Here is a 17,832-nt window from a genome sequence, read left to right as displayed (position 1 = left end):
CAGTCTCTTAACTGTCTCCCCCTCTCAATGCAGTTGGGAAGCCACAGCTCTGAACAAGAGCTCCTTTGCTCCCTCTCTCCCAAGCCTGCTGTCACCCCCAGCCTTTCCCATTCCCCTCCCAACAGTTTCCACTCTTTGGTCAGAACCCTTGGTGAAAGGCAATACCCACCAAGCTGCCCCTGCAGGGGAGGAGTTGCCCCGCCCTTTTCATAGCCTGTCCTAGTGAGCTTGTGGTCCACCGAGACCCTCAAGTCTGACTTCTTGGAGCAGAGATCCTGATCTCCTATCCTCCTTAGCTTCTGCAGTGGGGTATGACTGAGGATGTGAAGAAACCAAAGTCACCCCCTCCTTATCCCAGGTCCTTTAACACCCGTGGCTGACCAAAAGGCCAGAGCCCCACACCTGGGCATCAATGATCTTCTGTTTGGAGTCTACAGCTGCTTGCATCTCTGCGTGGTCCTTCTTCAGCTCCTCCTCCACTGACATCAACCTGTTACCAGAGACAAGGACAGTCAGGCTGGCATTTGAGGGTGCAAGTGAGGAGGTGAGTGCGGGGCCTGGTGGGAACAAACCATCACCCCTGCACCAAGGGGGCATACTAGGAGAGCCCCTCCTTGGGCCACAGACTCACCTCCCACACTTGCCTGGGACACAGGCCCTCCAGCTGGCCCCCGACAACTGACACAGGCTGGGCCTGCTCCTTCCTTAGGCTTCACCCGCCCCAGATTCTGTTCCCAAATCCCCAGAAGTCCCTGGGGCTGCCCCTTTCCTGGTGTTCTTCCAGGAGCCACAGGGGTGGGAGTGGGTGTTAGATCCTCACCACACCCCAGAGCCAGGCAGGTGGTGTAACATCATGAGACCTGTGGTTTGAGTGGGAAACAAAGGCCCCGCAAGGCTCTAGAGCTTTCTCCACCCACCCCATATTCACTGAGGCTGTGCCGGGCACTCGAGGTGGCAAGATGAAGTCGCAAGGCAGTAGGGACACAGGCAGGGAGAAGGTAACCACGCTCTGCAGTGGGCAGCTTGTGGGCCATGGGGACAGAGAAGAGGAAGCGGCTGGCTGTCTTGGGGGTGGGGGTGGACGCACTGAACTGGACAGCTGAAGGACAAGCAAGGCCTGCCGCCTGGGTAATGAGCAGGGAAGACGCGAGGAACACGATCCACAGAAGCTCAGAACTGGGGCCAGCGGGGGCCTGTGGCCAGCTGCTCCTTCCCTGAGACCCTTTCAGGTCTCAGCCTGCTTGTCTCCCACGTACCTGTCAGTCACTGCTGATCACTCCCATCTTCCTACTGTCTTCCTTCAGCTTTCAGACCCCATGCTCTCTGGGTTTGCATCCTAGCTCCCAGGCCACTGCTCTGCAGAGGCCTTGTCCTGTCTGCCCCTAGGCTGTCAGGGCTCCACAGGGCTCTGCCTCAGCCAGCCACTCTTCCTGCTCTGCACTCTTCTCAGAGGAGTTCACCTACTGCTTTATTTCCGTCTCTACCCGCACAACCTCTCCAGAGCAGCAACAGCATCTAACCCCCAGGCGAGCACTTCGTCCATTTCACAGTAGATGCACAGGGAGGTCAACGGTGCTGGGGCAGGTACCACAGAGGGCTGTCGTGCAAAGCCAATGGGATCAGGGGTTGAGGAGGAAGGGGTGTGGGCTCACGCCGAGGGGAAGTTCCTTGTCGTAGGTAGGTACGTCACTGAGCAAAGCCTGTGAGAAGCAGGAGTGGGAGGAATGGAGGAAGGGGGAGAGACTTCTGCTCCCAGCTATGGTGGAGTAACAAACAGGCACTGGATTTAACCTCCTGCCCTAAGAAAAAAACAAACTAGAAAACTGGACAAAATATATGAAAACAAAGGCTTCCAGACACTGAAAAGCAGGCAGTGCAGTACAGTACGGTGACCCCAAGAGAAGGGAACACACGAAGCGAGCCCCGCCCACTGCTGGCAGTGTCCCGGCAAGCTACGGAGGGAAGGGGTCACGTGGAGTCAAGGAGACCCTGGGAGGATGGAAGGGTGGGGGAGCCAAGCTTTTGGGGGGCAGTACCAGAGAGGAGAAAATGCAGAGAGGACTCTACCTATCTCCTGAGGGGTCCCCCTGGGGCTTTGGCTGAGGACTGCTCTGCACGCTTGTGAGAAAATAGCCGGGCTGGGGCAAGAGCCATTGGAAAGGAGTACACAAAACCACCCCAGGAATAGTTCATGATCCCTCTAGGCAGTGTGGAAAAGCACACTAACACAGGAGGCATCACGTAGAATCCCCAGCTGGAAAGTCCTCAACAGTGAAGCCACATGAGGCCGAGGCTAAAGCCTGTCCAGGACCCACCCCAACGAAGTTTAAAAGTGAGCCTCCAAAGAATCAAACTGATTCTTCCAACGTCACTGTGTCCCAGAACAAAGCCCCCAGGTGTTGAGAGGAACACAACACATCCAACAGCTACGTGAAAATCACAATGTCTGGCATCCAACCCCAAATCATCAAGCACGCAGAGAAGCAGGAAAACAAAACCAACACATGACCAGGAGGAAAAGCAATAAAAACAGACTCAGAAGATGTCAGATGATAGAATTAGTAGACGAGGACGTTAATACAACTGTTATAAATATATTCTACACGTTCAAGAAAACAGAGGAACGCGTGAGCATGATGAGAAAAGAAATGGATGGGATTTAAAGAAAACTGAAAACTTGGGGGCAAAAATACGACACCCGAAATGAAAAAATACTGGATGGGATTAACGGCAGATTAGACGCTTAAGAAGAAACGATTAGTGAACTTGAAGACACTGCAACAATCTAAAATAAAACACAGGAAAAAGATGAAAAAAGGGAAACAGCAGAGCATCAGTAAGACGTGGGACAACGTAAAGCAGCCTAATGTATATGCAATTAAAGTCCCAGAAAACAGACTAAGGAGGCAGAACCCCACACCCACAGATCCAAGAGCTCAACAAACCCATGAAGAAAACATGTCAAGGCACTTCATAATCAAGTTGCTGGCAATGGATGATAAAGAAAAAAACTGTAAATCAGCCAGAAGAAAAAGATACTATCAGAGTCCCTATGATCACAGCCTGGGTAAGGGAAAAATTGGGTCCACTGCTAGTTTTCGTAAATAGCCACACCACGCACATGCTTCTGCTAGAACAGCGGAGTTTTAGCATATTAGTTACACAGTTGCGATAGACACCATATGGCCTGCAAAGTCTAAACACTTATTATCTGCCCCTTTACAGAAGGTTTCTAACCCCTGCCCTAAAGTGACAACAAGATACAGCTAATATGCCAATAAAGGAGATAAAGTGGAATTATAAAAAATACTCAATCTAAAAGGGGGCAGGAAAAGGAACAAAACAGATGGTACAAATAGAAAACAAGTAGCAAGATAGTAAGTTTAAATGTAATTATATTGACAATTACATTAAGTGTAAATAGTCTAAACATTCCAATTAAAAGGCAGAAAACTGTCAGATTAGATAAAAAGCAAGAACAATAAGGTGTCTGTAACAGAAACTCCCTTTATTATGAGGGACATAATTGGGTTAAAAGTATAAATAGGATGAAAAAGGATATACCAGGCTAATACCAATCAGAAGAAAGTTAGGGCAGCTGTCCTAGTATCAAACAAAGTAGACTTCAGAGCAAGGAGTATTACAAGGGATAAAGAAGATGATTTTATAATGATAAAGAGATGAGCTCGTCAACAGCACATAACTAGCCTAGATGTGTATGTGTCTACGAATAGAGTTTCAGTGAACATAAAGTGAAAACCAACAGAAATGAAAAGAGAAACAGACAAATCTGTAATTAGGATTAGAAGCTTCATTATCCTTTTCTCAATAATTGATAGAAAACAAGTACAGAGAAAAACCAGTAAGGATATAGAAGACGTGGACACCACCGTCAACCAAATTGACTTAATTGACGTGTACAGCAGGGAGGAAATACCAGGCTTGGCTAGTAGAAGTGAACGTGTTACTGGATTCAGGACAGCGTGCACCTCTCAGAGAACAGATAAGATGAGAATGCAGTTAAATGAAAAGTGTTTCCTTTCTCGGAAGCACACACACGAGGCGAGCCAAGAGCAGAGCTGGAAGTTCAGTCAACGGGGTTTCTAGTCACCCTGCTTATAGGCCCTCTGCTCACGCTAACCATTTTACAAAGAAGAAACCCACAGGTAAATCAAGCAAGCAATAATCAGAAGCAGAGAAACAGGTGGTCTGAACAGGAGGAATTAAGGAAGGATCTTTACAGTGGACGGAGCATGAGGCCAGGTGGGGGAACATCCTGGTTACTGCACACCTGCTGAATCTGTCCTGATGACAGGCTCTTGTACCATGTGAACAAACAAGCTGTAAGTCCACACGGTCTCCTCTTGCACTTGGTAGTACTGTCATAAGGAAGTAAACTCCATGACTGGGACCCTGTGGGCTGGTCTGAATGCTACACCTTGACTACATTCCCTGCTTGCAGACATGCAGGAGGGTGTATCCACTTTATCCGTGGGCAGAGTGGAAGAGAGAAGGGAATCAACACAGAAATAAAGATAAGCCACCAATAAGGATGAGAGTCAGCATTACAGTCCATGGTCCACCTGGAAATCTTCCTGCATAACCCACAGGCATCTTAAAACTCAACATGTCCAAAACTGGCATCATCTCTCTCCGTCCCCATCCAAACTGCTCTTCTTCCAAAGTTCCCCATCTCAGTAACTGGCACCATGACACACCTGGATGCTCTTGGTAAAAGTCCGGGACTCATTCCGGCTACTTCTTCCCTCCCACCTCCCACCCTCACCCACTGCATGTAACTGACATTCATTCCTTTTCCTGCCCCGGAATGGACCCTCACTGTCTTTCCCGGCACCTGCATCCAGCTCCTGAACTCCCCTGTGAGTGCGCACCAGGAAAACATGACTCCCTACAGGGAGCCCAGGCCCTATGCGGCTGCCTCGGCCAACCTCACATTCCGCCATCGACACACACTGCGCCATGTGGGCCCCCCACACTCTGGGCTACCTCCCGCCTCCGGGCCTGTGCCACACTGTCCCCACCGCCTCGGACACGCTTCTCTCTCCACACTCGGCTCACCCTGTGGCTGAGCAGCCCCGCCCTCGGATCCGGGCCTCCTGGAGGGCAGCGGACGGTCCGCTCCTCTGTGCGCGTGGGGCCAGAAGCGGGCGCAGAGGAGGAACAGGCGGCCGCGCTCACCTGCTGATGATGCCCTTCATCTGGATGTCCTTGTCCTCCTGCTGCCGTCGCAGCCGCTCCTCGCCCTCCTCCAGCCGCGCCTGATACTCCAGCACCAGCTTCTGGGTTGTCTCCTCCTGGCACTTGAACAGGGTCTCATACTCCTCCAGCTTCTTGGTGGAGATTCGCAACTTGTCCTGCAGCACTGCCAGGTCCTGCTAGGAGGGCGGCGTGCCATGGGCACAGCACCCAGGACAGAGAGCACAGCCTCATGAGCCCGGGGAAGGGGCACAGGATGGGAGGCAGCCCGGCTCGGAATGCCTCAGGGCCCATCACCATCTCAGTCCTCTTCCCACAGCGGGGAGACGCCCAGGGAGAGGGGGCCAGTGACATTCGATGCCTGGCCCCCATCCGGGGCTCTCCCACCCGCCAGCCCAACCTACAGCTATGAGGCAGATGAAGACTCAAACCAGACCTCAGAAGTAAAGGTCTTGAGCTTTTCATAATAAAAAAAAGTTATAAACCTCTTGGGTACATTAAGGAGATGACAGTGCTCTGAGAGACGGGGGCTCCACAGGAAGGGACGCCGAGACCCAGAAGGCAAATGACCCAATCACGTGGGGAGCACAGTGACCGATGGGGTGAGATCCTAGCCTCCCAGGCTCGATTTGACCCTGAAGCCGTGGCAAGTCGCATGGGAAGTCAGGGGAAGAGATTAAAGGCAGTGGTCTAGGGCTTTCTGGATCTGACTCAGCCCAGCACTCTCGGCCTTCAGGGAGGAGGAGGGATGTATAAAGCGGCAAGAGAAGCAGTGAGCTGGGAGGCTGTGCGAGTTGAACAGAGAGCGAGGCAGGGTCAACACCCGAATCAAGGGGCTGGAGAGGTTGGGCGCCGGGTACTGTGAGAATACAGGGAACGGGGAAGGCAGGAAGGGCCTCTCCTTGAGTCTCGGGCATCGGAAGCCAATTCACTCATCAGCAAAGGACTGCCCAGAGGCCAGGAGGCAGCAAATGTAACTCCTAAAGCAAAGCCAGCCCCAGAGGAGAGCCCAGCTCTGGGAGAAACAGCCCCATCCTAGGTCTCCTGCACGGCTGGTCAGAGTGGGGTCGGGAGGGCCCTCCCTGACAGAGGCAGGACCAGGTATTCAAGGAGCTCAAGGGAACTCCAGGATTTGCCTGCGAGGGTTAATGGCAAAGAAAGAGAGAAACAGCAGCTCACTGGGCCAAGGCACGAGGAAAGAGAACACTCCAGCTGCAGCCTGACCCTTGAAATCGTTCAGACACTCCTTGTAATTCACAGATGGGAAGGTAGGTGGTCTCAGAAAAGCGCAGAGCCTGGCCCCAGACTCACGCAAGGAGCCTGGGGTGAAGCTGGCCCTCCTTGCTCCCCAGCCAAACTCTGGCTCTTGGAGCACTGTGCCCCATGTCCCCTGGTCCCGTTCACGCAATAATGGTGAAAGCAGGTGGATGCAGTGGACCAAGGGGATGGTGGAGGCGGCGGAATGCAGCATGGACGTGGAGCTGACCCCAGGCCAGTGCGAGGGAGAGCGGACACCCCGCCCTGCGTGCCCTCGCCTGAGAGGCTGCTACAGGCTTTCCTGGGGCCGAGAGGGGCGAGGGCACCCACGGTGAGTGGGGGAAGTGGCTGCTGTTCTGGGGGGCCTTGCACTGGTCCTGTGTCAACCTGGGCTTTGGCCTCCAGGAGGAGATGGGAACCGGCCATGGATCCAGGGCAGCTGCCACAATAAGTAAAAGAATTGTGGAGAACTGAAGCACCCCACTGCTCACCCAAATACTAGATGTACGTTGGGGGTGGGATTTGGATGTTTTAGGACCAATATTTTTCCCCTGGAAAGAAGAAAACATCTCGGTAGCAATCTGACATCACCCCTCCCTGGCTCTCTCTCCCAGACCCTGGTGGAGACGGGGACTGGGGGAAAGCCAGGCCGCGGGTAGGCACAATCCCAGAGCGGAGGGGCCTGGCCGGGGTGCCTCCCTGCTGTCTCCAGGACCCGTGCCTCTGCCTCTTCATGCGTGAGGCTCCCCCCAAGGGTCTCCATGCACCTCTTAGGCACCCCTGACCCCCCAGGTCCTGGATTCTCCTCAAGTCCCAGATGCTCAGAAGCTCGGCTGCCCAGTCACTTAGGGAAGGTGCCTCCTGGGGTCTGGATTCAATACGATTCCTGGGTGGGTCTCACATGCAGCCCATGTAGGAAACCTCAGGTTTAAGCTAAATCCTCCAAATTCCACTGACGGCTGTCCTCACGTGGGACCAGGGGTTGAGAGGGGACTGGCCATGTGTGGGAATTCAGGGCTCGAGGGGAGAGGATTCTGCCAGCCACCTCGGGGAGGCAGCCCGCCCTGCCCCGAACTGCCAGGGTCCAGCTTTACCTTTTCTGCTTGGCTGAGCTCTTCCTTACTCCTTAGCCTATCCCTGTGTGGGGGGTCTGGGCCCAGGCCCTCGTCTTCTAACAACTGCGCGTTCATGGTCAAGAGCCAGGCGGCCGTGCGGTCCAGGGCATTGGGGCTCACGGGTGAAGGGCCCTGCGATGAAACACAGCTGTGAGGGGCTGGAGGGAGGGGTGGGGGGTGGCCTTGGGTGAGCCCCAGGGACAAGTGGCTCAGAAGGAATCTTTAGCTGACTGGGCACGTCTGATGCAGCCCCCGGCCCAGGCAACTCCAGGTAGCCTGAAGCAGAGTCGAGAGCCCAGGTGGCCTCCTGAGCGTGGCTCTCTGCCGCCCAAGTGAGAGCGAGTGGACCTGGCCCGCCAGGTCAGTGTCCGGCCCACAGTACATCTGTTACCCTACTGCGTGTACAGCCCTGGAGGCCATCTCAGAGCAGGAGGGGGCCTGGGGGCCACGTCAACCCCTACCTGGGTCAGGCTTTAACAGGCTTGGAACTGGAGATGGACGGACCCCTCCCTCTTCCTCCTTGACCCCAGCTGTCTCTGAGGAAACTGGCAGAGGCACCCCCGGGCCGCAGTGTCCCTGGTTCACAGGACGCAGGCAGGGGCCAGTGGGGCCGGGGGGTGCACAGGCTGGTGGGATGGGGACGAGTGGGGCATCGTTCAGCATGGGATGGCAGCGGGTGCGGGTGGCGATGACACGGCCAGGAGGAGCAGCACAACACGGGTTCAGGCCGCCCCCCGGCGCCGGAGCCCGGCAGTACTGACCTGCTTGTGCACGGCACGAGGCTTCAGCTCGGGGCTGTCGCCCTTGGAGGAGGAGGACTGTTGCCGCAGCCGGGCTCCAGGGCCAGCCCAGTCGGGCGAGGCCGACGCCAGGGTCCCACTCGAGGGCCGCGGGTACTGCAGGGTGCTCAGCAGGGTGGGTGGCGTCCGGCCGCGGGGCGCGGGAGGCGGCGGCGGGGGTGGGGGCGGCGGCTGGTCGATCCTCCGCTGGGGGCCGGCGCTGTTTTGCCGCGGCCCCGGGGGCTGCCCACCCTTCTCAGTCAGCGACACCTGTCGCCGCGCCAGCTCCCCGGGGCGCCGCCCCAGCTCCTCGGCGGTGCTGCTGAAACTTCCCAGCTTGGCGGCAGCTGCCAGGTCCTCGCTGTTGCTGTGGGAGCTCAAGGAGCTGTGGCCCTCGGAGCCGGAGTCGCCAAGGCCACGGGGAGACAGCGGCAGGCCGGCCGCCATCTGGTACACAGGGTTCTGGAAGGAGAGCGGCGCCAACAGCTGGGGCCGGCCCGGCGCGCCCTCCGAGGTGCCCGCTGTGCTCGGCGTCTGGCCTGCCCGCCGCACCGTAGCCAGCCCTGCCAGGCTCACTGGGGCCACCCGGGCCGGCCACCCAGCCACCAGCTGAGCTGCAGGTGCCTGCCCGTCGACGGCGAGGGCGTCGGGGCCCGCCGGGGAGCCCGCCTCCCCGTCCAGCGTGCGGGCGTCCTGGAGGTCCACCATGGACAGGCTCTTGCCACCGTTGGCCATCTGAAGATCAGGCTCGTTGGCTTCCGAGTAACTCGAGCTGCGGGCAGGTGAGGGCTGGACCCCGGAGGACCTTGTGACAAAAAATAAGTCCTTGTTTTCGGGGGTTGGAGACGGTAACCGGGTGAAATCTATCAGACTGCAGGGAGACAAGCACACACAGGGAAAGAAGGGGGAAGAGAAGAACTGTGAATGCGGCCAAGGCGGGTCCCAACCGAGAGCCCCCGCCAACCTGCCGCCCACCCGGCGGCCTGAGCCAGGGTGGGGGGAAGGGGAGGGGAGAAGAGGGAAGGCGGGGAGGGGAGGAGGTGTGGGGGTAGTGAGAGTGGGAGAGTCCCGGGGCCCAGTGGCGCAGCTGCAAAACCAAACCACAGCCCGGGCAGCTGACCCTGGCAGAAGCCACCACGAGGGCGAGGGGCTGATGGCTGCTCCAGCACGGAACCTCTGCACTAGGGACCCGCGCTCCCAGGGTCAGGCCAGGCGGCCTGGCAGGCCCTTCCCCTGCTCAGCTGCATCTTGGGACGGTAGGTTCTGGGGCCTGAAGTGTTCTGGAAAATCCCTCTGACTAAATCCAAACCCACGACGCAGTGGCTCTCTGCTGTCCAAGGGTCCTGCACCGAGAACTAGGGCTTCAAAGCCACGGGGGCTCCCTCTGCCTCTTCCCTCTCGCTCCTAGTCACACTGGCAACTAGGTGGGGGCCTGAGCTGAGAGAAGCCTCCACCTGCACCCTCCTGCTGCCACCCGTCTGACTGGCAGGCGGGGGCTGGCGCTTCCGGCAGAAGCGAGGAATCAGAGGAGGCTCCTCCGGGCGTGACTCAGGCGGGGAGGGCCTGCACCTGCCGTGGCAGGCCATACCCTCACCCCCACCCCGGACTCCCAGACTCTCCCTGGCCCCTCCCTGGAAGCCAACTCCTTGGAAGGGGGCACAAAGCCAGGTGGGCTTTGGAGGGAAGAATACGGGGGGTGAACAGGGCTCTGAGTGGGCTGGAGGCAGCAAGAACTTGGGGGTTCAACATGGGCTTAGAAAGGAGTTGGCTTAGCCTGGGATGGTGAGGAACTGCCAAGTCCCAGGTGATGGGACTTAGGCAGGGCAGGTAGCGGCCACTCGGGGCCACAGCACTTGTGGGCCGAGAAGAAGTGGACAAGGGCAGCAGGTGGAGCCGGGAGAAACCCAGACCAGCCATGGGCCTGGGCCGTCCTTCCACACAGCCAGCTCAAGTCTCCTGAGAACCCATGTGCCCGGACACCTCTCGAGCCACCACTCGGCTAAGGTGTGTTCCCCACCTGAATCTCGGCTTTGCCTCACTTGGAAGATTGTATGAACGGCCCCTCAAGACTTAGAGGGACCCGAGAAGGGGCATCAAGGTCTCTGCATCTCCCGCCTCCCCCTGGGCCTCCAGTCCCTCGCACCACATCCCCAGGTCCTTGATCTCAACGCCCTCGTCTGCTAAAAGCCTGCTGCCGCCACCATTTCAGAACCAGAGAGCTCCCAACTCTGCTGCTCCAGCCTCATCCCCACTAGCTGGTCCAAGATGGCCCTGGTAGAGGAGGGGAGCGTACAACTGCACCATAAATAGTTCACCGTAAATGCCAAGGTCCTCATTTTGATGTCATCACTCAGAGAACACTTTGCCTCCCCCTCCACTGTTGTTGTATTTACTGGGCACTCGTCCCAGGGCTGGGGGCTCAGAGCAAGAGCTGGGCCTCAGCATCTCTCTAGTTTCCCAGGCTCCCAGTCTCTAAGCCTTACAGTCACCTGAGCTCCTCCTGAAAACACACACCCTGGAGCGTCACTTCTGGAGGTTCTGATTCAGGTCCAGGAAATACCAGGAAACACATACAACCCAGTGATGTGGAAGTGTTTGGGACCAGTAATTGTTCTTCAACAAAAGACGGGGTGTCTTTCTCCAGGCCTTTGTCTGTGTTAGTCCCTCTGCCTGGAACGCCTTTTCCACCAATGGAGGTATTACTTTTTCCTAAGCTCCAAACTATAGCACTACCTCCTCCAAGAGGCCTTTCCTGATTTTTCCCAAATAGAACTTCACTACTTAGGGCCTGAAAAACACACCTGAGTCTCATTCAGCTTGTTTTATAAACACCAGCGTAGGTATCTTCCACCCCAAATGAGACTGCAGGTGGCTGCGCCTTGTCTGAACAGGCACCCTGCAACACCCAGCACGCCCGGCAGCTCTTACCCAGAGACGTCGTTCTCGATCGCCACCTTCTGCAGCCCCGCTGAGACGCTGCTGCTGCCCGAGCCGGGCGTAGAGGCCAAGTCGTTGGTCCCTGCAAGCTGCCCACTGCCTGGGGCACTCAGTGCTGTGTGCACGTCCCTCAGGATTCGAGGCAGAGGCCCCAGTTTGGATACGATGCTCTGCAAAAACACAGCAAGAGGCAGGTGTGACCCACTGGGGCTGCCTGTGGAGGCCAAGTGCGCTGTAGCCACTGTGTTCAAAACTTCTAAGGAGCCAGTCAGAAATGCAGGCCCGCCCTCCCACACAGGTCAGATCCGGCAGGTCTGGGATGCGGTAGGGAGCCCAGAAATCGCAAATGACGTTTTTACCAGCTCCCCACGTTTCTGGGACAGGGTGCGAGGCCCACAGGGAGAAACGCTAACCTAGTCCAAGCCTTTCACCCCAGGTCTGTCCTACCTCAGTTCCCCCACAGAGAGGACAGGCCACACGGAATCCCGGACCTTCCCCACCTATACCTCCCCACCTGAGAGGCTTGGCTCGGGGATGGCTCCCTCCCATGTCATCTACTCCACAGGGTGGGCTGGGCCCTGACACCTGAGCCCCAGGGGCAACGGCCCAGACACCAGGCAGGCACCACCACACGCCTGTCGGGCAGACAGTGGCACCTGGGCTGGCTAAACCTCGCTCTCCTGGTTTCGAGCGATGGTGCTAAGCGTTCCGGGCTGGGGACAGGGGACTCTGCCTTCCCCTGGCTTATGCCCCAGCTTCCATCTAGGGCTTTGTGCAAAAAGAAAGTGTGAAAACTCGTGTAGTCAACAGAGAAGAGACGTGAGTGGCAAACAGCTCGACTTTCAATCCTGCTGCAACTTCTGTAGCTCCCGCCTGGTTGCGCGGACATGGAAGACGGTGGCAGGGCTCAGGCGCTCAGTTAAGTGGTGGCCGGAGACTGAATGGTGTTTGGCAGCAGTGGAGGGAGAGAAGCCCTTGGCCCTCATTTCCATTTCTCCCTCCTGGGTCTCTCGGAGCCAAAGGGCAACGGACATAAAGGAGCAGAAATGACTGCAACAGCATGTTTGTAGTTAAAAGCTGGGCCTAATCTGAACGTCCAGTAAACTAAATGGTGCAGTCACATGACAGGACAGTCTGTGCCATTAGAAAGGTCACCGTGGCGGTGTGGCATGTACTGTCGTAAAAAGATGCCGATGACGGAGGAGTGAGAAACGCATGTGGCACTGCACGCGAAGTTCTCACTTTAACAAAAAGGGAAGGGACTTTGCCTATGTGTGTACTTAACATATGCACAGGTGTATCTAGAAGGCTACACACCAGAGCGCCCTGAGTGGTCACCCCTAGGGACGGGACAGGAGTAAGAAGGCCTTCCAGTCCTAGTTCAGCAGTAGCTACTTTTGTAAGATGGTCACACAGAGCCCCGGAAAGCAGATGTTCTGTAAGTGGATCCTGGCAGGCCCAGCCCTTGCTGCCAAGAACCTGCTCACTGTGCGAGCTGGGGCTGCTTGGGACAGTGGAACCCAGGCCACGGTGGCTGCAGCAATGTCAGAGAGGTCTAGGGAATAACCATTTCAACTGATGGCCAAGGGCAATTCTGGAAAGGTTTGCAACTTCCTGCCTGACATGTGGAGGTGTGGCATCTTCAGTCTTCTTTTTCATATCGGTGGCCTTAAAACCCAGAGCAAGGACGTTTTCAGAGAAGCAGCTAACCCTGATCACATTTTTCGGAGGCAGGGAGCACACCCTCAGCAATGGACTCCATCCACTCAACGCCACAGCCAAAGCCCCAGTACACAGAGCGGTCTCCCCTGGGCGGGGGCTGCCGCGTGAACACGGCGCTCCCCACCGAGGAAGTGGGCCCCGAGATCCCCAGTGCTGACAGGGCCTGGGCTGGGCCCTCGGGCTCCGGCGCCCGGCAGGGCCGCTGATCCGCACCGCACAGGCGAACCCTCTGGGCCCCTGGCTACTCTGGGAGCTGTAGCGGCCTGAAGCAGCTCTGGTGGCCTTCGGCCCGCCCTCCGCCCATTGGGCCCGGTGCACAGGCACCTGCTCCAGCTGGCTGACGGCCTCCCAGAGCAGCGAGTGCAGGCTGGAGAGCTCGCGGCCCAGGTCGATGTAGCCCTCGAAGCCGGCCGTGTTGGAGATGGTCTCGGGGTTGGAGATCTCCAGCAGGAAGCGCTGCATGTTGGTCCACTCGTGCTCCAGGAACTGGTTCATGAACGACATGTACTCCTCCTTGCTGCCAAACCTGGAGCCGAGCAGACGGGGTGAGTGCCCTGGGCCCCACCCAGGAGCCCCCCTTCGCCACTTACTCCCCAGCCAGCCAATCCACTCTGGCTCAGGGCCCTCATGGCTAAGGCTAGAGACCCTTTCTGGGCCTTTTCTCACAGGACCTGGAAGGTTCCGTGGCCCTCACTCCCCATTCACTGGCAGTCACAATCTCCTTCCTCTTTTCCTCCAAATGGCAATGGCCCGGTGCGCAGACGACTCTCAGTCCATGCCCGGCCAGGTCTCTCTGCTGAGCTTTCAGACATATTCTGCCACGGGCACCTCCCCCTTCGTCCTCAGCTTGGCCAGGTCTGCGGTCATCTCCAGCACCCCGGACCTGCGCCCTCCTCTGGGGCTCCCTGCCCCAAGGGGAGATGCCACCACCCAGCAGAGAGCTGCACGAGGAGCCCGGCCGTGGTCAGCTCCCCCCGTGCTTCCCCCACCACTGGCCAGGCTGCTGACCTTACCTTCTAATCACCCCGTGACCTCGCAGCAGTGCCTCCAGCATCGCCACCTCCCGTGCCCAATACTTGCATCCCTTTGCTGTTACCAGAAGCGTAATTTTGCTCTCCTCCCAGCCTCTCGCCTGCCAGTCCCGCCCCCTCCACCCCCTTGGCCCCACTGCAGTCAGGCTGAACTCTGCAGGACTCTCACCCTCTCCCTCGCTCCAAGACCCTGCCTGGCCTTCAAAAGCCCCTGCTTTCCTCTTGGGTCTCATCTCCCACCTCCCCCAGCCTGGCACTTGCTGATTCAGGGACTGCACAGTGCCTGGTCCCTCCCGGGCCTGTGTGCCCCTGCTGCCCTTCATCCTGACACGCAGGTGGGGGAGAACGTCTTCTAGGAAGCCTCCCTCTCTCCTCTCCCAAGAAGCGCAGGGCCCTCCTGCGAGCCCGTGTGCCCACATCCACCCGCTCTCTCCCCTGCTGTAGGGCTGTCTCCCGGAGGGCAGGCCGGGCCCAGAGGAGGCCCAGAGGGGGACCCCAGCCACACCTCCTGAGAGCGCCTTGATGACCCAGCCCTTCCGTTTCCAACCACTCCCTCTAAGGTACAGCGAGAACACTGAAGTGCTTCACTAGCAAAGACGTCCTTGGCAGCCTTAGATAAGGACAATCCGAAACAAGCCCAACCACAGGGGTCGGCTTCAGGAGACACAGGCCCTTGTCCCTCCAAGGCATATTAGTCACTCATTTCAAAACCAAGCGTATGAATGGTAAGTACATGGGAGAATCCTTATGATAAAATGTTCATTCAAAGAAGCAGAAGGGGGCTTCCCTGGTGGCGCAGTGGTTGAGAGTCCACCTGCCGATGCAGGGGACACTGGTTCGTGCCCCGGTCCGGGAAGATCCCACATGCCGTGGAGCAGCTGGGCCCGTGAGCCATGGCCGCTGAGCCTGCGCGTCCGGAGCCTGTGCTCCGCAACGGGAGAGGCCACGACAGTGAGGGGCCCGCGTACCGCCAAAAAAAAAAAAAAAAAAAAGCAGCAGAAAGAAAAAATACCTTGTCTTCTCCCCTTTGAAAATTACACGGAAACATACCACAGCGGCATGTATGTTCAGTAGGGGAGCTGGGGTGCGGGGAAGGACTGAGGACAGCAGGGACTGGCCTGCCACACGGCCCAGCTCTGGGGCGGACCCTGCCGTCGGGGGACGTGGCACTCACTTGGCGAAGTTGGCCAGGTTCTGGGTGACCTTGGCGATGAGGGTAAGTGTGCGGGCGGTGCGGTCATCGGGGTACTCCTGCAGCAGGTTGAAGAGGGAGGGCGACATGATGGCTGGGCAGAGGAAGCGCAGGAACAGGGAGGCACTGATGAGCCGCTCGCTGATGTCCGGCCGGCCGCGGCTGCTGCACTCTTGCCGCCACGAGGCGAACACCTCCTTCAGCTCCCGCGGGAAGACACTGTGCCGGGACACACGAGGTGGGGCTGGCCGTCAGGCAGGGCGCCGGGACCGGAGGGGGCAGAGCAGGGACCCGGTTCTGGGTCCAATGGAACCGAGTTCCAGCCCTGCTCCACCATGAGGGCTGTGTGAGCCGGCACAGGGAGAGCACAGGAGCAGGGCCGCCCGGGCCGCAGTCAGGTGGATCTCTCTCCGAGGGGTTGAGTGGGGTGGGACACAGGCACGGGGGAGCCGGCAGTGAGGGCCAGCTTCCAGAGGGCTTCACCCCCCTCCCCACATGGCAGGCATCAGGGTCTAGGGGAGAGTGAGGAAAACACAGTAGGAACAGACCACCACTCCATGGTTCCCATCCCTGCCTTTTGAGACTTACTCCCTTGACTCAAATAACGTTATAGAGTTAGAGGTTTTCAGCAGAGCTCGGGGTGATCAAGAAGATGGCTGGATCCTAACCACAGGGTGAGGACACGGCTCCCTACTTTCTCAGTGGGGAGGGAAATGGAGGCAGTGGCCTCCCCAGGCGGACCCGGTGAGTGTAGGCCGCATTCCCGGCACCCGGCTGGGGGCTATCTCCTCTGGGCGTTCCCCCCGCTGCCACAGGGAGGCCCCACCAGGCCAAGCTATAAGTGGCCTTCCTATCTTTTCACCCTAGAAGATGGGCGCTCCCCGAAGCCAGAGTCCACCTGGCTCTGTCACTAACTAGCTCAGGGTGCTCTGACCCAGGGCCTGGCCCTCCCTGGGCTTCGGTGTCCTCACTCTCACACTAACAACAAGGCCTGCCCTGCCGAGCTCACAGAGCCATCTTAAGGCTGGGACCCCCCAACACTTTTAAGAGGTTTTGATCAGCTTGAAAAGCTTCTGCCCAACAAGCCCAGCACCTAGCCCGGTGGACTCTGGCAGTGAATGTGGCTGAACCAACAAGGACGTGGCTAGAGAGGAAGTGAGGGCAGGTGACCTTTAGTCCTGGCCTCTGAAGTACCAGGCACAGGACTGGGCAGGGGGCAGGCGCTGAGTGATAACATCTATCAACAGCCTTGTTCAGAACTGAGAGGTGCCTCTGGGCCTCTACAAACGCCAGAAAGAGGAAACAGAAAATCATTGTCCGTGGATATGTTTCCCTGTGTCCCACACCCGGTCCGCCCTGGGAACAGTGGGGCAGAGGGTGAAAACACAGCCTAGCCCAAGGGTGGGAAGTGTGTTCCAGAGCGCAGGCTCTCTGGCTGCCCCTCTTCCCCTGGTGCCAGGGTTCATTTTCAGCTCAGCCCAAGAGGCCAGGCTGGCCCCAGGTGAGCACCCTGTGTAGCCCTGGGCCAGAGGGCCCTGGGCCGGAGGCGCCCACCCCACTGGCTCTGGCCACTCCCTCTGCCCAGATCCAAGGCTGTCGCTCACCTAGCAGGCCCGCCTCTGCCTGTCCTTCGGGAGCAGCAAAACATTCCCGGGCCCTCCTGTATGCCCAGGCCCGAGCTGGTGAATCTGCCTGGCCCCAGGGCGCTCAGGGTGTGTGCAGGAAACGGACTTGGACAGGCACAATCAGGCACTCTGATGGGAGCGGGGCTGTGAGCGAGGGTGCCCAGGAGAGGGGAGCCGAACATATGCGGTGACCTGAAGGAGGGCTGCAGAGGGGAGCCAGATACAGGCCAGGCCGGGAAAGAACATGATCAAAGAAAGGAGGGAGGTATGGCTGGGGGTCAGGGGGTGGGAATGGGGTCAGGAGAGTGACCTGGATGGGGACGGGATGCAGGTCCTGAGCTGCAGCAGTGACCGAGGAGGAAACCTCGGCAGCTCCTCCAGTGTGAAAATATACCCACTGCTTGGGGCTGGCGGCACGGTCCCCTGGACAGTGACGAGGCTGTACTCGGCACCAGGTCAGCCGCCACCAGACATACATGCCTGGGACGCTAGCCTTGGAGCCAGGCTAGCACTCCTCAGCGGCCCCGGGACTGATCCTGGCCCCGACCGCGGTCCTGTATGAGCGGCCGGCTCAGCACGCCTCTGCTCCTTTCTGGGGCTGCCAGGAGCCCGCAGACCTCTGTCCCAGTTAAGGCCCAATCCACCTCCTTTGTCCTCTACAGCCCCAGCAGGAGGTCCACACCCGGTGTCCAGGCACCCACACAGGCCCCTGCTGGGCCTGATCACAAGCCTGTGAAGTGAGCACCAGCTCCTACGGACAGGTGAGGAGCCCCAGGTGGGTGCCCGAGCAGGGCCTTGTCAGTCTGGCTCCCTGGGCAGCCCCAGCACCTACAACAGCACCAGCTGGTGCCCACTGTTAAGCATGTGCGATGGACTGCCAGGTCCAGTCCTCACCACTGCACAAACCACGTCCTGCATGTATACTCTGGAACACTGCTTACGTCTGACAGCCCAGAA

The 17,832-nt window shown here is 58.2% G+C and overlaps 1 protein-coding gene across 2 annotated transcripts in view; it reads right to left on the bottom strand.

Moving 5' to 3' along the window:
- DAB2IP (DAB2 interacting protein) overlaps positions 1–17,832 on the bottom strand; it is a 123,957-nt gene that overhangs the window by 613 nt on the left and 105,512 nt on the right. For both annotated transcript variants that reach the window (XM_065878575.1, XM_065878576.1), the window contains 7 exons: positions 15,233–15,469; positions 13,352–13,553; positions 11,297–11,475; positions 8,351–9,239; positions 7,569–7,721; positions 5,200–5,393; positions 403–490 (listed from right to left, as the gene is read on the bottom strand). In XM_065878575.1, coding sequence (XP_065734647.1) covers positions 403–490; positions 5,200–5,393; positions 7,569–7,721; positions 8,351–9,239; positions 11,297–11,475; positions 13,352–13,553; positions 15,233–15,469 — 1,942 coding nt within the window. The remainder of the gene's footprint in view (positions 1–402; positions 491–5,199; positions 5,394–7,568; positions 7,722–8,350; positions 9,240–11,296; positions 11,476–13,351; positions 13,554–15,232; positions 15,470–17,832) is intronic.

Source organism: Phocoena phocoena, chromosome 6 (genome assembly GCF_963924675.1).
Source record: "Phocoena phocoena chromosome 6, mPhoPho1.1, whole genome shotgun sequence".
Lineage (NCBI taxonomy): Eukaryota > Metazoa > Chordata > Mammalia > Artiodactyla > Phocoenidae > Phocoena > Phocoena phocoena.
This window is presented reverse-complemented; position numbering and strand designations above follow the sequence as displayed.